At 34.1% G+C, this 23,550-nt stretch overlaps 1 protein-coding gene across 2 annotated transcripts in view; it reads left to right on the plus strand.

Moving 5' to 3' along the window:
- Positions 1 to 20,860, plus strand: part of ABCB1 (ATP binding cassette subfamily B member 1) — a 35,792-nt gene extending 14,932 nt beyond the window's left edge. Inside the window, exons 12-28 of one of the 2 annotated variants that reach the window (XM_021551649.3) lie at positions 812 to 937; positions 1,121 to 1,324; positions 1,690 to 1,860; positions 3,076 to 3,237; positions 4,708 to 4,920; positions 5,688 to 5,834; positions 6,152 to 6,256; positions 7,468 to 7,545; positions 8,952 to 9,035; positions 10,100 to 10,303; positions 12,159 to 12,259; positions 13,225 to 13,365; positions 14,488 to 14,644; positions 14,944 to 15,141; positions 16,860 to 17,066; positions 17,994 to 18,140; positions 19,565 to 20,860. In XM_021551649.3, coding sequence (XP_021407324.2) covers positions 812 to 937; positions 1,121 to 1,324; positions 1,690 to 1,860; positions 3,076 to 3,237; positions 4,708 to 4,920; positions 5,688 to 5,834; positions 6,152 to 6,256; positions 7,468 to 7,545; positions 8,952 to 9,035; positions 10,100 to 10,303; positions 12,159 to 12,259; positions 13,225 to 13,365; positions 14,488 to 14,644; positions 14,944 to 15,141; positions 16,860 to 17,066; positions 17,994 to 18,140; positions 19,565 to 19,759 — 2,640 coding nt within the window. In that variant the 3' untranslated portion in view covers positions 19,760 to 20,860. Of the gene's footprint in view, positions 1 to 811; positions 938 to 1,120; positions 1,325 to 1,689; positions 1,861 to 3,075; positions 3,238 to 4,707; positions 4,921 to 5,687; positions 5,835 to 6,151; positions 6,257 to 7,467; positions 7,546 to 8,951; positions 9,036 to 10,099; positions 10,304 to 10,712; positions 10,815 to 12,158; positions 12,260 to 13,224; positions 13,366 to 14,487; positions 14,645 to 14,943; positions 15,142 to 16,859; positions 17,067 to 17,993; positions 18,141 to 19,564 lie in introns of those variants that run through there. The other variant, XM_021551650.3, reaches the window with a different exon arrangement.
- Positions 20,861 to 23,550: the final 2,690 nt, after the last annotated feature.

The raw sequence follows: 23,550 nt of genomic DNA on the forward strand, positions 1-23,550 counted from the left end.
CTAGTTATTGTGGCTATGCAAAAAACTATAAATATATATTTTTATCAGAATCTAAATTTACAATCCTAACTCAAGTGTTTGTGTATAGTAATGATAATGAGCTAATAAGTTTTAAAATAATTGCAATGCAGCTCTGTTATGACTGTGCCTGAACCAGGAAACAAAGAAAGCAGCTCCAGCAAGGACTTGGTCTATATGGAATAGAGATCAGAATCTATATTTGTCTAGACAGAGAATAAGTTTCCTTTTTAAAGCATTGTCATATATTCAGAATCTCAATGCAGTGATGATAGACAACGTATAAATGATTCCTGGAAATATTTCCATGGAGTGTCTTTGTGTTACATAACTTTTTCCTTCCTTACCTTGGAGGAAAATCACTGACCTTGATAAAATGACCTTTCTTACTTTTGATAGGCAGAAAGGAAATACACCCAGCTTTTAAGCATGACTTTTATATAGCTTCCCTGTAGTCAGTATGATGAATTAAATAAAGAGGTGAGGCAACATAATACAGAAAGTTTGCATTTTATTGTTTCTATATTATATTTTAGTTATGAATAGTAGTATTGTTATTATTTTGTTATATGAACTGGTTCATGAGACAGGTAATTGAGAAGTGTGTTGTATAATACATTGATTATGAACCAATTGTGATGTAATTATAAAGAAAATTAAGCTGAAGTCATCAGTAATTGATTTTTACCAAATTCTGCTAGAAATATAAATATTATTTTATTCTAGTCTTTCAAATTTACCTTGACGTTTCTAAATACTGTTATGTTTTTGGTCGACCTTCTTATATGGACAGATACTGAAGGGCTTGAATCTCAAGATTGATTCTGGCCAGACAGTGGCCCTGGTTGGTGGCAGTGGCTGTGGGAAAAGCACAACTGTTCAGCTCATCCAGAGATTTTATGATCCCAAGGAAGGCATGGTAAGATACCTCAAGTGAGATGACTGCTCTGCATGTCACATGTGCTGAAAGCCTAGTTCCAGCCTCACTGCTTTTGTCAATTTTCCAGTGACATGGTGAAGTCTCCCCTAAAATGGCATGGAGAGAGAGATTCCTTGATCAAAACAAGTAGTAAACAGTTTTTGTCTGCTCTCTTTTGTTTAGGTTACCATTGATGGGCAGGATATTAAGACCTTAAACGTAAGGTATCTGCGGGAGGTTATTGGTGTGGTGAATCAGGAGCCCGTGCTCTTTGCCACTACTATTGCAGAAAATATCCGTTATGGCCGTGAGGATGTCACCATGGAGGAGATTGAAAAAGCCACCAAGGAGGCAAATGCTTATGACTTCATCATGAAGCTACCCAATGTAAGCAGATAAGCTCTCCTGTTGAAATAATTCTAAAAGTTCTTGTGCCAAATAGTTCCTCAGAAGGAATGCTTGTTAAGACTCAGCTATCCCTGGACCTGTGAATATGCAGAGATATGCAGAGCTATGCAGAGCTTCCTCATACCTTTTGAGAATAATGTTAATTTTATATCTTCAGGCAATTTGGCTGTCATTTGAAGAACTACTAGAATTCCAGGAACACAAATGATTAATCAGGTGTATCCAAGTAGGTGTTTATTCCTGTAGAGAAAGGAGAAGATGTTACCGGCATTTCTGCCATTACTGATATCTTTAGTGAAAGGATTGTGGACTGAGTGTTTCCAATACATGTATTTGTCTTGCAGAAATTTGAAACTGTGGTTGGAGAAAGAGGGGCACAGCTCAGTGGAGGCCAGAAGCAAAGAATAGCAATTGCCAGAGCTCTGGTTCGCAATCCTAAAATTCTTCTGCTTGATGAGGCAACATCAGCTTTGGATACTGAGAGTGAATCAGTTGTGCAGGCAGCACTGGACAAGGTCAGTAGTGTTTTAAAATGAAGCATGTAAGTAGGAGCCTAATATTTCCTTCTTTCTTGGACTTTTGTTGAAAATAGAGACATATAAAAACACAAAATGTAAACTTTGATCTGCCAAATATTCTTTGTACAGAGAATTTTTGAGTTCCTGCAGGTATTACAGAGAGAAATCTTATTTCAAATTAGAAGGTAGAATCATATTTTCTGCATTATTAAGATTAAATCAACATTTTCTTGGTGTAATACCATCCTCGTCCATTATCTGTCTTACTGCCCTTCATATTGTTGTCAGTCACCTGTTCTCTTTGAGCCTCATGAGGCTCTCCTGGGTCTGCTCCTCAGGCCTGTCAGAGACTTCCTGAATTCCATCCCGTCCCTGAAGTGAATAAACTGCACGGCTCAGTGTGATGTCACCCCTCAACTTGCTGAGTGTGCTCTCAGTCCCATTTATCAGTATCAGTGATGAAGACATTGAGTAGTATGGGTCCCAGTATGGACCTCTTGAGGGACATCACTGAAGATGAACTCCATCCGGCTTCCTACAGAATTCCACTGCTTGGGATCATTACTTTCATTATTTAAACTGAAATTTGCTTGATCACTTTGAAACAGCCTCATAGTTAAAATGACAAGGTGTAATGTTTGAAACATGAAGTGTATTATGCTTATAAATATCCAAAGAAAGGTACTTAGTTGACATACAATTCATATGAAATTGTAGAGAATTTTATTTTTATTGCAGTCACTTGAGTTAGCAATGACTTAGAGCTTAAAACTGATATCTTTAAAAGTGAGTGTAAAATATTTTCTAGTGTTTCTATGTTTAATGTTTATAATGTTTCTAAATATAAATTCTCCATGGATTTTAAGGTTTAAGTGGGCAACTATGGGTCTAAATATAAAAATTACAGCATTTAAAATTTTTATGGCTTTTAACATTCTAAAACTTTATATATTAGGATTTTTATTTAAATATTTTTCATCAAATTTGATGTATTTATGTGCCACAGTGAAAGATGATCTTTAATATTAAATTTAAAGCTTTAAATTACATTTCTGTTTTAAAGGACTCATCCAAATATCTTTAAAAAAATTTTTAAGTTATATTTTTCTGTGAACCATTTTAATGTTTCTTTTAGGTCCTCTTCAACTTTGTTATGAAGATGAACAGTTTTTGCATTGACTTATAAATACTCACACATATTGCTGCTTTCAGGCAAGGGAAGGACGCACCACGGTTGTGGTAGCTCATCGACTGTCAACAGTCCGAAATGCAGATGTGATAGCTGTGTTTGAAGGTGGAGTAATCACAGAGTTAGGCAATCATGCTAAACTGCTCGAGAAAAAGGGCATCTACTACAAACTCGTTAACATGCAGGTACTTCTGTCTCTAGCTGTTGCCTCATTTCCTTTTTTTCCCCACACCCATAGTCATTTTAGCAGAAGTATGAGAAGTTCTGCAGCATATTTTGATAATAGCAAAATACTCATGTACTTTTAAAGGAGAGTAATAATTTGAGAGAGACCACTAGTTTGGCTACAAGACCTGTTTAAAACCAGGATAGTACATTTTTAATCCTCTAGGTATTTAAACTTAAAAGATTATTTTATGTTTTCCTTTTATGCAGTTAATGTAGAGGAGATAACTATAGGAGTTTGGTATTCCATTTCTTTTTCTTAGTCTGATAAAAGGTAAAATACAGTAGCTGACTCTGAAGGAATACAGCATACATATTTTAATACTGAATTCCTTTCTAAAGAAAAAAAAAGTGTTGGAATAGAATAAAATTTAAAAAATTCAGCTATGCCAAGAGCAAAAATGTGTTCTTAACCTATATAGATATAAACAAAAAGATTGCAAATGATAATAAATTTCTGAAATGTGTTAGCTATTAAATGAAGACCAAGATACTTTGATACTTACATCCCAATGTTCCATGTGACCATTAGGTTATAGCAGATTTTCATTGTAGCCTTTGTTTTACTGCATAACCTCTATGTCCATTAAAGAAACTGAAACTGCCATCTCAGTATGTCACACTGAAGAGGTTAACCAGACCAATTAAAATATTTCTTCATAGGAGAATACATTTGGTTACCTTAGATTCAAAGTAACTTTGTATCCAAGTAAATGCAAATATGGGGAAAATGAGGAAATATAAAATGGAATTAAAACTATTTAAAACAATTGAAAGCAAGCAAAAGGAGATATTGTTATTAGTAATTTGAAAAGCAATAAGAAATTTAAAAATTCTGGAAAAAACAAAACACAAGTTGAAGGCAACTTTGAATCCAGTTGCTATAAAATACCTCAGGGTGGGTAGACATTTATTTATTCTCTCAAAGAACTAGCAATAGTACCACCAAGGGTAAGGCTCTTTTCCAGTCTGCTCTAATTTTTCAGTCAAAATCTTTTTGACTAGTTTCATGCTGAACTTCCTTATTCTATTTAGAGTCAAGAACTGTTCAGTGTGTTTTCCAGTAAAGGCGATAATGTTTTATCACTTAATAAATAAAATGTATATTCCCCCCCAGAACTCATTCTATAAGATCCCAAGAGGAGTGCAAAGGGTTTACTCTCAATTTAAAACTTTTTGTTTAATTCATTAAAAAACAGAGCAGCTACTCTCAGTCCTCATCTTCCACTTACAAATTTTCATGAGAGATACAAAACTCATATATCACTAAAGCTCTAATAAATATTATACAGATTTTCATACCTCCTTAAGGCATTATATGTTGTTCCCCCATATCTCTTTCAGCCGAAACAAAGTTACTTCTACTTTTTTGAAAGTTTAAAGCAATATATGCATGTTTAATCTTAGCATAATGTTCTCCCCACTTTTAGGCAATAGAAGCTGAAGTTCCATCATCAGAAAATTATGAGAATGTACTTCCATCATCAGAAAATTATGAGAATGTATATAGTATCAAAAAGAGTGAATTTGAACCAGAATCTGAAGAATCCTTAAGTAGGGGATTGAGAAGACGATCAACTCGGAGAAGCATGAAAAAGCCAGGAGAGCAAAATGATAGTCCTGATGAGGAAAAAACTTCACCTGTAAGTATCTTTGCAGACCTGTTAGTGAACTTAATTCCTTTAAAAAAGTTTGCCAAATTCATTCTCCTGCTGAAAAAAGGTACAGGAAGGCATGAGAATTTTTGAATACTAAGTAGCCTTTGACTGATAATATTCATAACTTGCTTCTTTAGTCTCAACATAAATGATAATCGAAATAAAATGGTAATTTAAAAATGTATAACAAAGATGAATTTATTATCAAAAATAAATTTCCTTGAAAAGAAATATACTTACATATATTTACATATGATACCAACATAGTCTATATGGGTTAAACAATAATTTTTGTATAAGAAACAAAATACTTATCTCAATATTAGCTACAACTTACAACAAAACCTGCAAGATCCCCCCCCAAATATGATTACATTCCTGTTAAAAGCAATTATTTTACTGTTATAAATTGTTTAATGAAGAATTACTTTAATTAATCAAGCCATGGATTACACACAGCAGTATGCCCAGAATGAGTAGTTCAGTTAGCACTGACCAAAGTATTCACTAACTAAAATTACATGGATAAACTAATATAAAAGGACAAGAGCTATAATAGAGTGTACAGATCTCCCTTGTTAGAATAACAAAACAAAAAAAAGGTACAATCATTTATTCATGTTATTAAAAACTTTACAGTTTTGCTTCTCCTGATAGATTCTGGAAATAGTAAATTGATTATTAATCTCTCCTTTTCTCCGTATTTCTCCAAATACATTCATGTTTGTCCTAATGCAGTTCATGTTTTTTAGGCTGAAGAAGTACCTCCAGCTTCATTTCTGAAAATTATGAAGTTGAACAAAACTGAATGGCCATACTTTGTAGCTGGAACCTTGTGTGCAATTATCAATGGAGGTTTACAACCTGCATTTGCAGTCATATTTTCTGAAATTATAGGGGTAAGTTGGAATAAAATAGCAAAAAACTACAAGCCCACAATATTTATTTCTAATAAAATTAGGTTAAAAACTATCATGGCACAGTGAAGCTGAAGAGTGGATGAAGTATTCTTGCAAAAATCTGAAAAATTGTATGACACAAAGTGCTAACAATTTGCTACAACCTGAAATATGCTTGTTATACATTAAATGTTTTGTAGTATATGATCAGATTTCATATTAATGCAATTGATTACCAAAAAAAGTTACTGAGAAAGATGAGAGTATTTTAGATTGTTAGTTAATTTTGAAACTTTGTTTCAAATTTTATATTATAGATTTTTTCAGAGACGGACAAGGATGTCTTAAGAAAACAGAGCAACTTATATTCACTGCTGTTTTTAGCACTTGGGATCATTTCCTTTTTTACTTTCTTTTTTCAGGTATGTTTTAATATTTTAACCTTATTTTAATTGTTCATCATGTTTTAGAAACCAGACCTGAAATATACTAAAAATTTGCGTCTTCATAATATGTCTCCAACTCAAACCAGAACCTGTATTTATGATTCTAGATATGTCTTGTGCTGAAACTTTTTTGACCTAGAGCTGCTTGTGTTTAAGGGTATTTTGAATCTATTCAGACCTCTTAACTTTATAAATTCCCATCTTGTTCACCAGTCAGACACTTCTCAGCACAAAACTCTGGATTTTCTCACTCATTTTCCATTGCCAGCTAACAGGCAACCTCTCCAGTCCTGACATTTTACCACTCCCCTCTCACCTCAAGCCTTCCTATTTAAATCTCTTAAGTAATTGGAAATCTATCAATCTCCTGCCTTTGTTCTCCAATTTTTTACTTCCCTAGCCCTTTCCTTCTCCAAGGGAACATCCCATATTTCTCCTGTGGGAATCCCCAAAGACTCCCAGGCCCAGTAAGGGTTATACCTGCTACAACAGTGCCACTTGAAAAAAAAAAAAACAGTAATTATATTAAATATTTTCATATATAGTCCAGTTTATAATTTAGGAACATGTTGGTATAGTTTTACCTATTAAATGAGTCCACAGAGTGAAATAACGTGCTTGGGACAGCAGTATAAACAGCCTCTTGCAGAAACCTGGTTTGCTTATGGAATTGTCTTGTTGCACAAGTGAAAAGGGCCTTGAGTATGGAAAGCTGCGTAGTACATGGCTATGATAGATTTGCTCAGTTTATAAATGTTCAGGTAATTTTTAAAATTTTACTGATGCATTTGACTGAACCCAGGTTACCTTACAAAGCCTTTAATCTAAAATGAATGACCTAAATGTTTAAATCTGGAAATGTACTTGTTTAAATCTGATTTACATTGACTTAGACAAATGAAATCAAAGTGTTGATTAGCAACCTTCTCCTTAAAGCATGCTGGTAAAGCAGTGCTAGGAAATGTTGCTATGCTCCCTATATTTTTTTTTCATTAATAGTATTTGAATGTCAGTACTGTGAACCTACTAGAATTTACGTATATTAAACCAGGTTTTACATTTGGTTTCTGCAAACAGGACCACAATATTTTTACTTTGACATTGTAGAGGCAATTTACCTAAAATATTTCTTGAATAAACACAAACGGTGTAATACTATACTAAGCATTGTACTTTTTCTCACACAGGGTTTCACATTTGGCAAAGCTGGAGAAATTCTTACAATGAGGCTTCGATTCATGGCATTTAAAGCAATGCTTAGACAGGTAAAGATAATAAATATTTTGATTTCCAGGGTTTTAAAAATAATTGATGGTATTGGTATAAAAGAATTGTATTCTGCATCACTCGATCATACAGAGAAGATTGAATCAGACTAGAAACCAATTTGATTAATTACATGTGGTTATGGAAAGTGTGCTTACAGGGAGAATCTTAAATCAATACAAGAGCTTTTTATGTACTCCTTGCAAAGATTTAGTTTTACAGGCAAGTTACAAGGGCCTGACAAGTTGATTTGCACCAGCAGTATTCCATTATCTGTTCATTTGCCTGCTTTGCTTTCTTTGGGCCCTTTCTCCCCTAAAGAAATGCAATACAACTTACACTGTCACTCTTACTTCAAATGTCTGATTTAAATTGTGATATGTACAGATATGTGGGGTTTTTAAATTTATTGGAAGTCTTCATACAAGCCCTCAAATCTATAATTTAATTGTTTGTTAATGCAACAATAAAATTGTGTACTGGAAAGTAAAACCACTTTCAGAGAGTTAAAATATAAATAGAATGTAATGTTGTGCAGTAATTCTAAATTTGCCTTAATTTTGCATGATTTCAGGATCTGTATTTTAGATTTTGAAATACAAAGTATGATAGATATGGGGTTTTAAGTCTTGCACATAAAGCTACATGAAGATACAAAATTTAATTGATCTGAACATGACTATTTTAAATGTGACAGAAAACTGTTGTAGTCTGAAAAATCACAATTTGTAGATCAGCCATACTAAAAATCTAATGAAAAGGCAATCTTACAATTGAGTCTTGAGGTTACAAATGCCTGTAATACATTACCAGGACCTCATTAAATGCATACAACGCATTACAGTTTAAATCAGATATTTGGTCACATGGTGAATAAATCATAAACTGTGTACCTGATCCCAACAATTAGCTTTGGTCAGGTAGAAGAGTTTGATTTTTCATTTGGTTTGGTTTGGGGATTTTTTGTTGTTGTTGTTGATTTGTTGGTGTCTCATAGCTTCCAAATAAGCCTCTTCAATATGGGAAGAAACAAAGCAAGGAATATTTTATTTTTTAACCTAAAAATGCTTTACACTTAACTCGTCCCCAAATAGCTTTGCAGCCATGAGGGAGTGTGACCAAAGAGTCCTCTCTTCCAGGCAGATCCAGTGATGGAGCAGCAGTGAGGGAGGGTAAATTTTGCTTTTGGGAATCTCTCAGCTGCTCCCCTTCCTTCTCAGCAGTGACAATGAATACAGCAATGATTCACAAGATTACACTTCTTTCTAAATATATGCAATGTGCAAAGATGGAATCAAACTTATTTAAATATGTAGAACTAAGGCACTGGCACATACCAGATTTACTTAGCAGTTTATTTGATATGACCAAAATCTGGCCTTAAAAATAATTTTTCTTATTGTAGGATATGGCCTGGTTTGATAATCCTAAAAATAGCACTGGAGCATTAACTACAAGACTTGCTAATGATGCCTCTAATGTGAAAGGTGTAAGTACAATTTTGGGTTGAAAGTTTTCCTATATAGTTTGGCATGTAATTAAGTTGCAGATTAGGTTTGACTAGCTTGATTTTGAAAACTAAAATATATTATAAAATAGTATATTTTATGAATAAAAAATTATATAAAAATTATTATTCCAGCTATTGGTGCTATTGGTATATATATAATAATTGTATATATACCAATAGCTGGTAGAGAATGCACTGATGCACTTTATGAAAATTATGGTGAATATGTATTTACAGACTAATTTCCAAATACATTTTTATTAAAAAAATTATTTTGCTGTATTGTGATCTTTATTATTAAACAAATTTATTTGGAATATCCTACCTAAGAAGTCTTTTTAACGAGGTCTTATTCACCTAAAGACATGCAACTAAGTTTATTCAGTTTACAATCTTCTGCTATTTTTTTGGTTGTACAGATTACCTATTAAAAAAAAGAACTGTCAGCAATTAACTTCCTTTTCTCTGTTACCTTATGGAGATTCTTTATAAATCAATTATGTACTTTCAGGGGTCTGAAATATCAAGCTAAAGCACACTGAATGTAATCATTTGTGTATGCTTAAGTAAATTTTTACTGCTACATGAAGTTATATGCTTGCTTTTTTTCTAAACTGGAGGATTCTGAAGTATCTTTGGCTTTATTTCCATAGGAAAAGTTAAATATTTACTCTTCTTCTTTATTGGGCTCTGTGTGATGATGTGTAAAGTTAGCTCTGTGATCTAGAAAATATGACAGATTTTAATGTTTAGATGTAAATGTGAGTATGTAATGAGGGCAAAGCTTGTTCAGTGTCAAGAGCAGAATTTAGAAATTGAAGAGTAAAAATTGAAGTAATCAGGATATGGGGAAAGAAGAAATAAAAATGATCTAGATAATTTTTTACAAAAGCATTTAAGAAACTGCCATTTTGTAAAATAGCGAAACTGAGTTGAGACTTCCTAAGTAGTGCTTTGAGAATCAGGAATTTTGTGGTTGAAAATGCTTTTCTTATTTAAATTGCAGTTATGTTGGTAAGAAATGCCTTTTTTCCTTTGTCCAGGCAACTGGTGTCAGACTAGCATTAATTGCCCAAAACATAGCCAACCTGGGGACTGGAATTCTTATATCATTAATTTATGTCTGGAAGCTGACCCTGCTACTTTTAGCTGTTGTGCCCATCATTGCAGTGGCAGGAATGATTGAAATGAAGATGTTGGCTGGGCATGCTAAGAAAGATAAACGAGAGCTGGAAGCTGCAGGAAAGGTGGGTCTAGAGAAATCAATCTATTTCTGTATAATGTATACAGTCATATTTACCAAAGCATTGTTAATGGATGAATGACTTCTGAGTACAGAAAATTTCACAATATACAAGTTCCAAAGACAGCCAGGTACACTAGTAGACCTACAGAGCATCAAACCTCTTCAAAAACGATTTAAGACTTATGGTATTAACCAATTAATATTTTTGTTGTTAAATGCTGGAATGTGCTAAAGACAATTCAGGCATATTCTCTTCTCATTCCTTTTCAAGACATCTTTGTTTTCCTTATTTTGCAACCACTCTCATTTTGACATTCTTTTTTTTTCCTGTCATCCCTTTTTGCTATCTTACATTTATTACACTGCTTTTTTTTTTTTTTTCTCCTTCTTCATCTTATTAATGTTTGCAGTGATAATATGTATATATCCACTGGTTTCTGTTTGCCATTCCTTTGTTTCTTGAGTGGAAGAGTAAGATGAGAACTGAAAAGCAAGAAGGCTAGACTCTTGTTTAACAAATTAAATGAAGGCATTTAATGTCACTTCATTCCAAAAATCCTTTTGGGACAGAACAACTATTTCATCACTTCCCAGACACTGCTTTCTTCAAGGTAAAACTTTTCTAAAATCTCTTCCTCTAAAATGTCTTACTCTATTTAAAAGTTGCTGAAAAGAAAATCCTTTATCTACAGTCATGCAACTCCATTCTCTTCCCTTCAACTAGGTACATTTCTTCTGCTTCTCTCGGAGGGATGTGCATTTATTTTATGTTGTTTGGTTGTAAGATATGATATAAAATAGATGGCAATTCTTGGAATAAACAGTAAAGACTTTCTTAATGCAGCATATTTTGAAGAATTAGCCCAAGCGCTACGAATATTTATGGGTTTTTTTTAAACTTAAAAAAATATTTTCTTCAAACTTAAAAAAATATTTTCTTCTTATAGTAATGTAAGTTTACCTTCTCAAGACCACCTAAGCATGCGCTGGACTACAGGCATTTTATTAAATTCTCATTTTTTAAAAAATATGGGATTCTTTTTCAGTAAAAATAGTGTTCCACCTGGAAAATTTGCTTTCTGCAAAGAGTTGCTGAACTTAGGTTACTAAAAAACCTAACTTTATGGTCTTAAATTAAAATTACATGAAATGTGTACAATAGCAAAATGCATTAAAGCCTTGAGAGTCTTTTGAGAGAATCATCAAGGTTGGAAGAGACCTTAAAGGTCATCAAGTCCAACCATCAAGGCAGCACCAACAAAATGACCCCTAAACCACAGTGCCACATCCATCTCTTGAGCACTGCAGAGACAGTGACTCCACCACCTACTTGGGCAATCTATTTGAATACCTGACCACCCTAACAGTGAATTTTTTTAAAAATATCTAATCTGAATATCCCCTGGAACATTTATGCATACAAATGACTCAAGTCTAAAGAATCTGCAAACTAAAAGAAGGTACCAGAGTAAATATTTACTGCTGAGATCTCAGGCTCAAAGGCACCTAATTAACCTGGACATTTTGATTATAGCCCAAACTCTGCAGACTGGAAGTTGAATGCTAATATGCCATTTTGCATGTTGAGCATATTTTCTATATTTGTTATTGCTGTCTAATAGTTTTTCACCATTTCTTTGTAGAATATTAAAGAGGTCTTGTCAGAAGATTCTGAGCATTGTAAGAAAATCTCATTGTCCTAAAAAGAAAAATGTAAAATGCTTATTTTATATCACAGTCTATGATTTTAATAACCAGTATAAAATATAAAATTATACTCCCACAGAATCTTCTATTAATTTAGAATAAAGAATTGCAGCATACTTTTGATTAAAACATTTGTTTTTCTATTGCAGATTGCCACAGAAGCAATAGAAAATATTAGAACTGTTGTTAGCTTGACACTAGAAAGAAAATTTGAGTTGATGTATGGAGAACATCTGATTCTACCCTACAGGTATAATAAAAAAAAACCTAAACTAAAAAAACCCCTATAATAAATTGCAAATATTTACTTCAACAATAATATTTTTAATAGAGTGTATGATTTAATGTATAATTTCGTTATCTCAGAATTGATGTCAATGTTCTGCATATTTGTATTGACAAATGCAACCACCACAACTCAACATTTTTAAAAATTTGCTTCAATTAATTTTTTGTTATAATGTTGGTATCTTCTATTACAATGTTACCTGGTTTGGTAAAATATTGGTTTTAAGTGAGCTTTTGAAGTGTTCCAATCTAAATTTCCACCTGATTTGTTGGATATTTATTTTAAACTATTTAAATGTAAATTTAATATTACATTAAGACACTATTTAAATGATAGTAAGATGAAAAACATTTGAACAATTACTTACTGGTTTGGGGTTGAAAATAAAGTAATATAAGTCTGTCTGGACTGAAGCAAAATTTAAACATCTTAAAGTAAACAACTAAATAGATTCTATTAATTGAAGTTATATTTGTTCCAGAATGGAATGTTTCATTTTCAGACATCTATGAGAAAAGTAAAGGAAATGAAAGTACATGTACACAGATATAATGGGAAAGAAGCAGGAGTGCCACTAACATATCTACCATAATAAATAAGTTGTTAGGGCACAGTGCAGGACATAAAAGATATTATTTAGCTTTTTTCCCAGGCTGCTGGCTTTTGAGTTCATATCTCGTGATTTGCAGAACAATTCCTAACCATTCTCAGGGTTGACATTGATGGGATAGCTGCAAGACTTTCATCTTTCTGTTGTTCTAGTATAAATAAGAACTTATTGCCCTACAAGAGAGATGTGTTTTTGGTTAATGTTTCAGTCTGTAAACTTTCCATTTATATCAGTATCAATTGAAGTAAATTATTTTTTGTGTACTAGGATTTCAGTATGACTGCACACTTTGATGGTATGCATTCTTTCTGTACAGAAATTCTGTGAAGAAGGCACATATATTTGGCTTTTGTTTTGCCCTTTCACAAGCAATGATGTTCTTCACCTATGCCGGCTGCTTCCGGTTTGGTGCCTATCTAGTGGTAAATGATCACACTGAGTATAAAAAAGTATTTCTGTAAGTATCTCTTTTGCAATCCCTTTTCTGTCTGTTCAGGAAAATTATTTGTAATTTAAGTGCAACAGTTCAATACAGGGCTTTGGAAACAAGTATGATAGACTGAGATCCTACCAGTGTGGATATCAGTGACCTGAATACCTAAGGTCAACCACACTGTTTTTTTGTTGCCAACCTAATTAAAGATAGTTAACACAGCTCATTTTGACCAGAAGATGTTAAAAAGTGACTGCATTCCATCTGCTAGCTGAACATCTCTAGCCAGCTGACTGAATTTTCAGTTAGATTTGAAAGGGAGGGTTTGAGCAAAAGCTGTGTGAGCCCTTCTTCACTGCTCAAACACAGAATAAAACAGATCACTCTATGTAGCTCTGAAGAAAAAAGACAAAGTTAATAAAAATGAATCTATTTTACTTTGCCTTAAAACAGGCTAAGAGGTGTCATATATCAAATAGCTGTTCTTGGTGATGATTTTGTTTCTATGGTGTGTGGCAGTAAGTAATAGCTGAAGACAACAGGGTCTTAAACTATTCTAACGTAGCCTATAAATTACATCAAATTCCATAAAATGCCATGAAAGTCATCAGAACCAAATAAAAGCACAGTTTTCAATCTTTGTCAGTAATTGTAAATTCAAATTTTCCAGCAGAGATGTGGTAGAAAATTAAATATTTATTGTCATCTTGTTACAAGCTTGATTTCTTATTTTCATTGATGCCTTAAAAAGTGAAATTAATTCCTAAAGGTCATTGAACCCTACAGAGGAAACCACAGTGAGGATGGAACTGCATTAGAGTAATAATGATTCCATCCATTGACCCCTTTCCTCATAGCCCCAGCAGAGACTTAATATACTAACTAGAATTAACTAAAGAAATTACTGCTAATAAGTAATGAAAAGACTTAATTTGGAATGCAGGCGTGTTTATCTCATGTCATTAAATGAGGGTAAAAAGAAATTTCTGGAGCTAAGTGAATAATTAAAGCATTAATAGTTGATTACTATTTTATTCTTTCTAAATTTAGCCTTCTTTTTTCTCTGACTAGAAGTTGAGTCCAGCCACATTTCCACTGTTCTTCTCTTCATTGTCTGTTGATATTTTTTTCCTGATTTCTTTATAGAGTGTTTTCAGCTGTTGTATTTGGTGCAATGGCACTAGGACAAAGCAGTTCTTTTGCTCCAGACTATGCCAAAGCCAAGATATCAGCAGCCCACTTGTTTCTGCTGTTTGAAAGAGTGCCCTCAATAGACAGTTACAGTGAGGAAGGAGACAAGCCTGTGAGTAAGCCATGTCTGATGGGTGATGCTATTTATTGGTGACATGGACAGCACTCTTTCTCTTCAAACTGATTCTTCCTCTCCTTCTGATTACATCCTTATCACAATGCATCTTTGACACTATCTGAACACAGCATGGACCAAGTTATCTATTGTGAGTCCAGCTTTTGCACATAGAGTCAAAAGGGTATTTGTTTTGAAAATCTCTATTGATTTCTGGGGGGCTGGGGATACTTCTGCAATTCTAATCATCTGTGAAATTGTCTTAAAGAATAACAGTGATAATATTTTCATTATAGGAAACATTTGAGGGAAACATAACAATGAAAGATGTGGCATTTAACTACCCAAACCGACCAGAAGTCAAAATCCTGCAAGGGTTGAATCTAAAAGTAGAAAAGGGACAAACCCTGGCTCTTGTTGGCAGCAGTGGCTGTGGAAAGAGCACTGTTGTTCAGCTGCTGGAGAGATTTTATGACCCACTTGATGGAGAAATGGTAAGTATTTTTGCAAGAACAGGTCAACAGCTTAAGGGAGGATGTTCTTCATTGGTTTTCTGTGATGTTATAAGTACAATAGGTGTTGCTAGTTTTATTTTTTAAGTATTTTTAATGTAAAGATCAGCAGAGACTCATTGGGTCTCCTTAATTAAACTAGATGTATGTAAGTCCCAGTTTCCCACATTACAATTATTGAGGTTTTTGTAATAAGAACAGTTTAAAAACTAATAAATATATGTATCTACTTCTGTTTGATCTAGTAATAGAATTTTCTATGTTCTATCAAAAAAAAAGGTGAACATTGACAAAAGTATTTTTTTCATAATTTTTACTTGTCAGAAACATCTTTAAGAGTATGCCTGCTTATTAAGTGATAGATTGTAAATATTTTTAGTAATTCTGGTTTAAAATATAGGGTTTCCTTTACTACTCATTCAGCAACTTTACAACTTTTTTTTCACATAGTGGTACTGTTAATTGCTGATAATTGTTCTTTGATGTAAATGTGCTCAGAGGTTTTGTCTGAAACAGAATAACACATTTTGACCTTTATGAGGTGAGAATAAGAAGGATTTTAGAGCTTGTCTCTGCAGAGATACTCACAAAACATAAAACTATACTTAAATAAAGCCTAGATACAATTTAAATTTTTTTTTGAGGTTCAAAGTGCCCAAAAAGGTTCAGTTTAGCAAAGTGATGTGTAGAAAGAAGCAGCATAGTTGCTCCAAAAGTGTGTTTAACAAAGTGCAACTTTCTTATCAGGGTTTCTGACCTTGTGTCCATAAATAACAACAACAGTTTACTGAAGGGTAAAGCACAGACCTGTGCCATAGAAACCACAAAAGTGCTGGACTAATTCTCAAGATGAGCTGCACTGTGAACTGAGTGACAGGGGTTTAGCTTAAAGCAGAAACTGTCAGAACAGCTGTTCACAAAAGTTCCCTCATTTCATTGGATTTTGAATCAGGTTCATTATGACACCTTTTCCATTGAAGAAAAAGTTATATTGGCTGAAAATTGACTGTAGAGGACCAGCTGTAGAGTTAGTAGAATAATCTCCTCCAACAGCCATGTTATGAAGGGGGCAATTCTTCAGCTACCCAGCTGATCTTGTAACCCAACACGAAGCCTAAGTGCTGCACTGGATCACTCTAGTGGAGATTTAACAGCCCTTTTAATGTCGTGGTTTATTTGTGTCCAAGTTAAGGTGACTTGTGCAATTATGAAGCTGATGCATAAAAAATAAAAATAAAATTATGTTTTTATTTATCTAACAAAAAATGATAGCAATTCAACAGCCATATTTAGCAGAAGTATGAGAGTTGCCAATGAAGAAAACTGGCTGAAATGATATCTTAGGAAATAAATTTCTTCTTTATAGATGCAAAATAGAGGAAAATTTTCCTGCTGAAGAAACAATTGAAAGAACTTTACCCAAAGTTCTTTGACGTTGCTTCAGCATACCCTATCTTCCACTGTCTTCAAAATCCTAAATTAATATTGAAGTAAAGAAAAGGACTGAGGCAGCATTCACTTTTATGAATTAGAAAATTTTGGAACAAGAAGGAGGGGAAGGGATTATGTGGGCTTGCAATAGGTAAGAAAGAGCTAAGGAAAGAGCTGCACAATTGCACAACTTCTGTGTATGGATTTACAGTAAGTCTCAAATTCATATATAACCATGTGACTAAAATTTAAAATGTTTGCTTTCTCAGATTTTTGATGGCAAAAATGCAAAGGCACTGAATATCCAGTGGTTGAGAGCTCAGATTGGTATCGTCTCACAAGAACCAATCCTGTTTGACTGCACTATTGCCGAAAACATCGCCTATGGAGACAACAGCCGGGAGGTCTCCTTTGAGGAAATTGTTAGTGCAGCAAAACAAGCCAATATTCATTCCTTCATTGACTCACTGCCAGATGTAAGTTATTCCCTTTCTTTCCTTCTCAGAACTGGAGGTGAACTTAAGTAGCAGGGAAAAACTCTCTGCTTACTGTACCTGGGGTACAATAATTCTCTGAGATGAAAATAAATCTGAAACATTTTTTAAAATATTTTCCTTACCTAATTGTATTTACCATACTTATTTTTACTCTGGGAGATTCCTTTGTCAGGTGGAGAGTGGAATTTTAAGATCTCAAGGAAGAAGACACACAATTATAACTAACAGAGAGCTGCTACTAAGGGGTGGGGTTTTAAAGTTGACGATTTTTTTTTAAGCTCCTGTCTGTCTCAAGCATATGTAAAAGATTCTGCTAGACTGATGAGTTTACACTTTCTTACAGTTATACCTAGCCAGAATTTGAATTTCAAGTATTCCTGTGGTCTGATAATTACTAAGAAATTTTCACTTATGTGCATGAGGCAAACACATAATAATATAAGACTGAGCATCTTGGGTCAGATAAAAGGTCTGCCATGCACAAAATCATGTCCTTATGCAGTGACCAGGAAGATGTAATTACAAGTATTCAGAAAGGCTAAAACTTTAATCAGATTTCCCCTGAATGCTCATCTCACTTTGCATGATTTTTAGAGTTTGAACCCCAGTATTGTCACAGACTTTCACTGACCTTTGGTGTTGTGTTGTCTGATTAAGAATAACATTGTCATTTCAACTTTAGAGTAGCTTGTTGCTTTGAATTTATTAAACATTGGATGTTATAAAGAAGTCTACTAGTAAATGATCTATAGATCTATGGCAGATAGAAATTCTGGTCAGCTGTTTCCAGAAAGCTACTGGTATGGAATATGCAGATTATGGGAGGCTGGTGTCAGAATTTATATGCTTCAATATACATCCAAACTGATTTTCATTCACAGCCTGAAATTATTACATTTTTTCCAGAAATACAATACCCGTGTCGGAGACAAGGGAACCCAACTTTCTGGTGGCCAGAAACAACGCATCGCGATTGCCCGAGCTCTTGTACGCAAGCCCCAAATTCTGCTTCTGGATGAAGCTACTTCTGCCTTAGACACAGAAAGTGAAAAGGTAACTTAAGTCTGAGCCAGAAATCTGGAATCTAAACTTTTTTTTTTTGGATTATGATTACTGTTTTTATTCCCACAGTTTAAAGCCAAAAGCTGGAAATATGGTGTTTTATGCAAATTACATATTTAGGTAAATAATAGACAAATATAAATGTCTTACCCCTCCTTGGGGAAAAGAAAAGTATTTTTTACATCTGTATGGCAGTAGGCAGATTGAAGTTGCTATGAAGTAGCTATTCCTTAGCCTAGAAGTCTTCAGGCTTCAACTGAGAAAATGCTATCAAAATTGAATCAGGACACTCAAACTACAGAAGCCAAAAATATTGAGGATGCTGCCAGAGAACATAGGTTGTTTTTTTTTTTTTCCTGTGAAACTGTGATATGTGGCTTTATTAAGTTTTTTTCCTTTGCCCATTGCTTTCTGATTCTTGCTACATGTTCATGGCTAAAATTAAAATTTTAGGTAAAAATTGGTAAAATATTTACTTATATTTCAAGGCCAGAACTGTAATCTTGATATTACAACAGTACAATCCAGCTGTAGAGAATTAACAGAGAGTCTACAAAATACTTACTATTAATGAGCAAATATTATATCATATATTATAATCTGGAAAGTTAAGATTTCTGCTGAGTTTTGATCAATTGTAGGCACGAAAAAATGAGGTTTAAGGGGGAAATGCCATTAAATAATACTATGATTTATTGTTTTCTTGATTATATGTATTTAAATTTATTATATTATTATATTATTATAGGTATTTAAATTTAACCTCTTACTTTCTTCTGCATTAATAAGCATAAGGAATAAATACAAGAAAGCAGAGATTGTTTTTAATATCTTTCTGCTAGTGATAGCTTTAAGAAAATGTGATTCATGAGACTCCCTGTGAAATCATGAGAACTAGTAGGATACCAGTTGGCCCAAGAATAGAGTTCCATATATAATGAATCAGTCATGAAAGGAAGCTGTGGAGGTCCCCAGTTAAACCTCCTCTTCACGTAAAGGCCAATACTGAACTCAAATTTAGATTATTTTACGCAATGTCTGGTAGAGTACTTGAAAATCTCAAGGAGATTCAGTAAAGATGTTTTTGTCCCTGTTCCAATGCCTAATTATCCTTGCAGTGAATCCTTTTTATATCCAGTCAGAACATCTTCTACAATTTAAAATAATTTTCTCTTTTTTTCCTGCCATGCATCTCAGTAATGAGCTTGGGTCATTCTAATTCTCTTAACTATCACAGCATTATCCACTCTAACAGACTGGACTCTGCCAAGACGTAAGCTAATTCTAAATCAAGATACTTGAGCAACAGATATTCCCTTTCCTTCACTGCCATATTAGAGTTTACAGATGGCAATTGAGGTGTATGTCATGGCAGCTGCCAGAATGGCTCACCTTTTGGTTTGTTCATTGTGCAGATTGTCCAGGAAGCGCTGGATAAAGCTCGAGAAGGTCGCACGTGCATCGTGATAGCTCACCGCCTCTCCACCATCCAAAATGCTGACAAGATCAGCGTGGTCCAGAATGGCAGGGTCGTAGAGCAAGGCACCCACCAGCAGCTTCTGGCTGAAAAAGGCATCTACTATTCCCTGGTCAATGTTCAAAGTGGATAATGCAACATCTCAATTCAAGGCAGTACTTATCTCTGAATTGTCACTGTGGCTACTACTTTGTAATTATTTCAGTATCAATAGTCAGTCTTGATACTTTTGGTTTTCTTCATTCCTTTCATAAGTTATACAAACCCAAGAAATACTAAGTAAATGTGTACCAGTTTCTCACTACTAGTTTTCATTATTCAATCCTCTTTTCTATGTGGCCAAAGCAGATGCCCATGGCACTCATGAAAGTAGAAGCATGCTAAGCCAAATATAATTAATATTAGCTTGCTTTGAACTCTTTCAAAAATCACACTAATTAGGTGTAAGCAATTTGGAAATATTTTCATGCTCATTAAAAACAGTTTTGTCAGAAATAAACCTCAAGCCTTATTCTTGCTGTGCCTGTGTAACAGTCAGTCCTGGCCTATTAGGCTTGTTACCATATGTTATGAGAACTTGCAGGTCAGCTGAAGCTTTATGCCAGGTGTCTCTCGTTATGATGTGGAGTTTTAGCCTGGGATGTCAGTAAAGGCCTTGAAAATACAGGCACAGACTGAAAACAAAGGTCCCAGAACTGTAAATACCTTACTGATCATTAAAGAGTTGCAACCTTAAGAGAAGGAAAAAGACTACTTGAAATGAAACAGAAATTAAACAATAGGTAAGGAAAAACCCAAGATCATAACTGATGCACAAGATAAGGCATCTGCTGCAGCCTGGGAAAGTATTCTCTTCAAGTCTCTCAAAGTCCTAGGAGTCAGAAGTCAAGGACTAAGAGCTCTCTGAAGACTGCAATATTTTATACAAGGTAAAAATCCTGGATTTGGACTTGGAGGAGGGGGAAGGAAGACATCCTTTTCATGTTGACATCCTTGGCTGAAGAGCTCTTGAGTCTGAGCAGTGCCGTGACTGAGACTCTCAAGGACTGTAACCACTGGTGCTGAATCCCTGGCATCGGCTCTGGGATATCGGATATGGTTTGCTAGTACAGGATGGCTGTTAAGGGCTAACTGCTTCAAATATGGAGTAATATTGACTAATAATTATTAATGACTAAACAGTAGAAATGTATTTTGTTAGTGAGTATTTATGCAGTAAAGTTTTGTTTTTAAGTTTAAACCTGTCTTGATTAATCAATCGTCCTCACTTCCATCATAGCAATTTCTCATTCCCTGAGATTTATACATATGGTGTGTCATACCTACACCTAGATACTTACTCACACAGAACCAGTCTGTAGGCAGATAGGCATACCAATTAGGCTCAACCATGTACTAATTACATTCCACAGAATGTTGATTGATGCAGTCTCATTGTATTCCTCTTGAATCACATATCTATTTTCTTTTGCTTCTGTCTTAGATGGAAAACCAGTTTGACTGAAAATTTTGTTTGTTTCCTATTTATGCATTACTTGATACAATAACTTTCTTGTCCATCAATAAGGATATTACTCTGCGTAATACTATAAATAAGTTATACTTGAGACTGTAAGAATGAAATAGGTACTCTTCAACATTATAGTCTGAAGATTCAAGTAAGAACATACCTAAAGTGATTTTTTTTAAATTAAATTCTGGATGATAGTATTTAGTTTTTAAACTATTTTTAATTGTTGATGATACATTTTCTAATTATTGGAATAGGAATGATTGAGTTATTTCCCCAACTTATTTCAAACATGCCTGATTTACCAGAATAATTTAGCTCTTCATAAAAATCAATATAACACTGTAAATACTTCACCAGAAGCATCTGAAAACCTTTATTTTTTTAAATTTTGGCCATATAGTTTAAAATACATTTCAGAAATTCACATCAAATGCAGAAACTTTCCAAAACCATTTATTTTCCTCCATTATTTTATTTTACATTTTCAAAGAAGTATTTGTTGAGATTTGTGCAAAAGTTTGTATAATAACTCCAAATCCACTATAAATGCTTGAACAGCTATGCAGCTACTCACAATTACATCCTTTTCAGATTTTTTTTACAGAAGACCATGACAATAGTAGTAGTTTATAGGCACAAAGCCAAAAGGACAGACAAAGACACCTCCAAAAATGTGTTCGTCATCATATTCCATTTGTACACCTTTAAATTGCAGTGGTTTACCCAAAGGAAAGGCTGACTGAACTAGGAGAATTCTGCTTTAAGGACCATTATTCTACCACATCTTTCCAAGGGGCTTAAGAGGTCTTACTCCTCAGCTCTGCCTTTTCAGCTAGGCTGTAACCATTCTGGTTCCCCTTGATGTCACAAGACACTTGTCTGAGCTCTAAGTACTCCTTGTTGGAGCAGTCAGCTCCTGTCTTTGCCCATGAGCACGATATGTGTATGCTGTTATTCTGAAATAATAGGTCTTTTTTCCTCTGTCTTTGAGAGCTTGCAGCAGTTTCAAGCAGTACACACTGTTTTGAGGGGTGATAATTTAATGTTTTCCCACACATTTCTTCTGCCTCTAGACCCATTATCTCTGGAGCAAGTCTTTAGAGAGATGTCAGCATTGACACCACCTTGGCAATCCTAACCACTTTGCAAGCAAATGCCACTGACTATGGGGAAACAGAAAGTAAGGACTTATGTTCAACAGTCTGATAGCCATTCTGCTGAAACAATTAATCAAAATAGAGTTCTCAGAGGAAAAAAAGGATTTAGGTCTAGAAAGTCATTCTTACTGCAGATTCTTATCTGGCTGTTAAATACCAATGTCCTATTGCCCAGCTTTTTCCAGCATATTGCCTCCTGCAAGGATAATTGATCCTTTTGCAACAAGTATCTCGTTTCTAAACCCTTCTATAATTTCTGACACCGAGTGAGAGCATGAGTAAACTCCATCATTCTCTGTCACCTCAAGAGTTTCTGAAAGAGTATTTCTCACCAGCACCATAGACCATGTACCATGTCCAAAGAAAGACTATACATCAGTTCTGGATCCCCACTAGTCTCTTCTTCAGGCATTCCTTCAATGTTCTTCTTGAACTATCCCACATATTGGGAGAAGTTCAACAATCTTCCTCACTAAAACTGACTCCCCATCAATCAAGATTTAGTGGAACCAGATCTCCTTTCTTGCAAGTAAATCCTTTAAAACTGGTGTGTCTTTCCTGTTGCTATAATTGTCTATAAAATCAACCTTCCTGGTAGCTTAATTTCTATAAGACACTAAATATCTATTTTAAGCATTTGTTAATGAGTAATACTTGTACTTATTCATAGCACAAATAGACATAAACATAATATCTTCCTCAAGGTGTATAGTCTATTTATAACTTTATAACTCTTTGTCATACTCCTCTCCCTCAAAATCCAGTCTAACTTGTAGATTTGGTCATTGAAAGGAAACAAGACAGCTTGGCAAAAGGGAGAAACTTGATACACTGCTTATGAATATAGGGCAAACCCATTCAATTGTTGTGCAGAAAAAGCTACATTATAATTGTATCTATGGACAGCCTAAATAACTGTTATTGTCAAGTATTCAGTCTTGTAGGCAAATTGTCTAGAACAGTGTAGCTTAATTATAAATTCATTCAGTATTTCCAGGAGATGATGGTATCAATATTAAATCATTATCATTATTACCTTAAGGCAGTTACTTGAAAGCTGAAAGTAAGAAATAGGAGTGACAGCAACTTCAAAGTCATTGCTGTGAATTTCATGGACTTTAGAGCTATCAAAAGTAGAGAACAAGAACGAAAAGAGTAGAACACACAAGGGCAAATATCTTTAGCAATAGCTATTGAAAGGTGAGTACATTTAATTTTGTCTTGTGTGCTTATTCCTGTATGCATTTCATTCTA

Source organism: Lonchura striata, chromosome 1 (genome assembly GCF_046129695.1).
Source record: "Lonchura striata isolate bLonStr1 chromosome 1, bLonStr1.mat, whole genome shotgun sequence".
In the NCBI taxonomy this organism is placed as follows: Eukaryota; Metazoa; Chordata; class Aves; order Passeriformes; family Estrildidae; genus Lonchura; species Lonchura striata.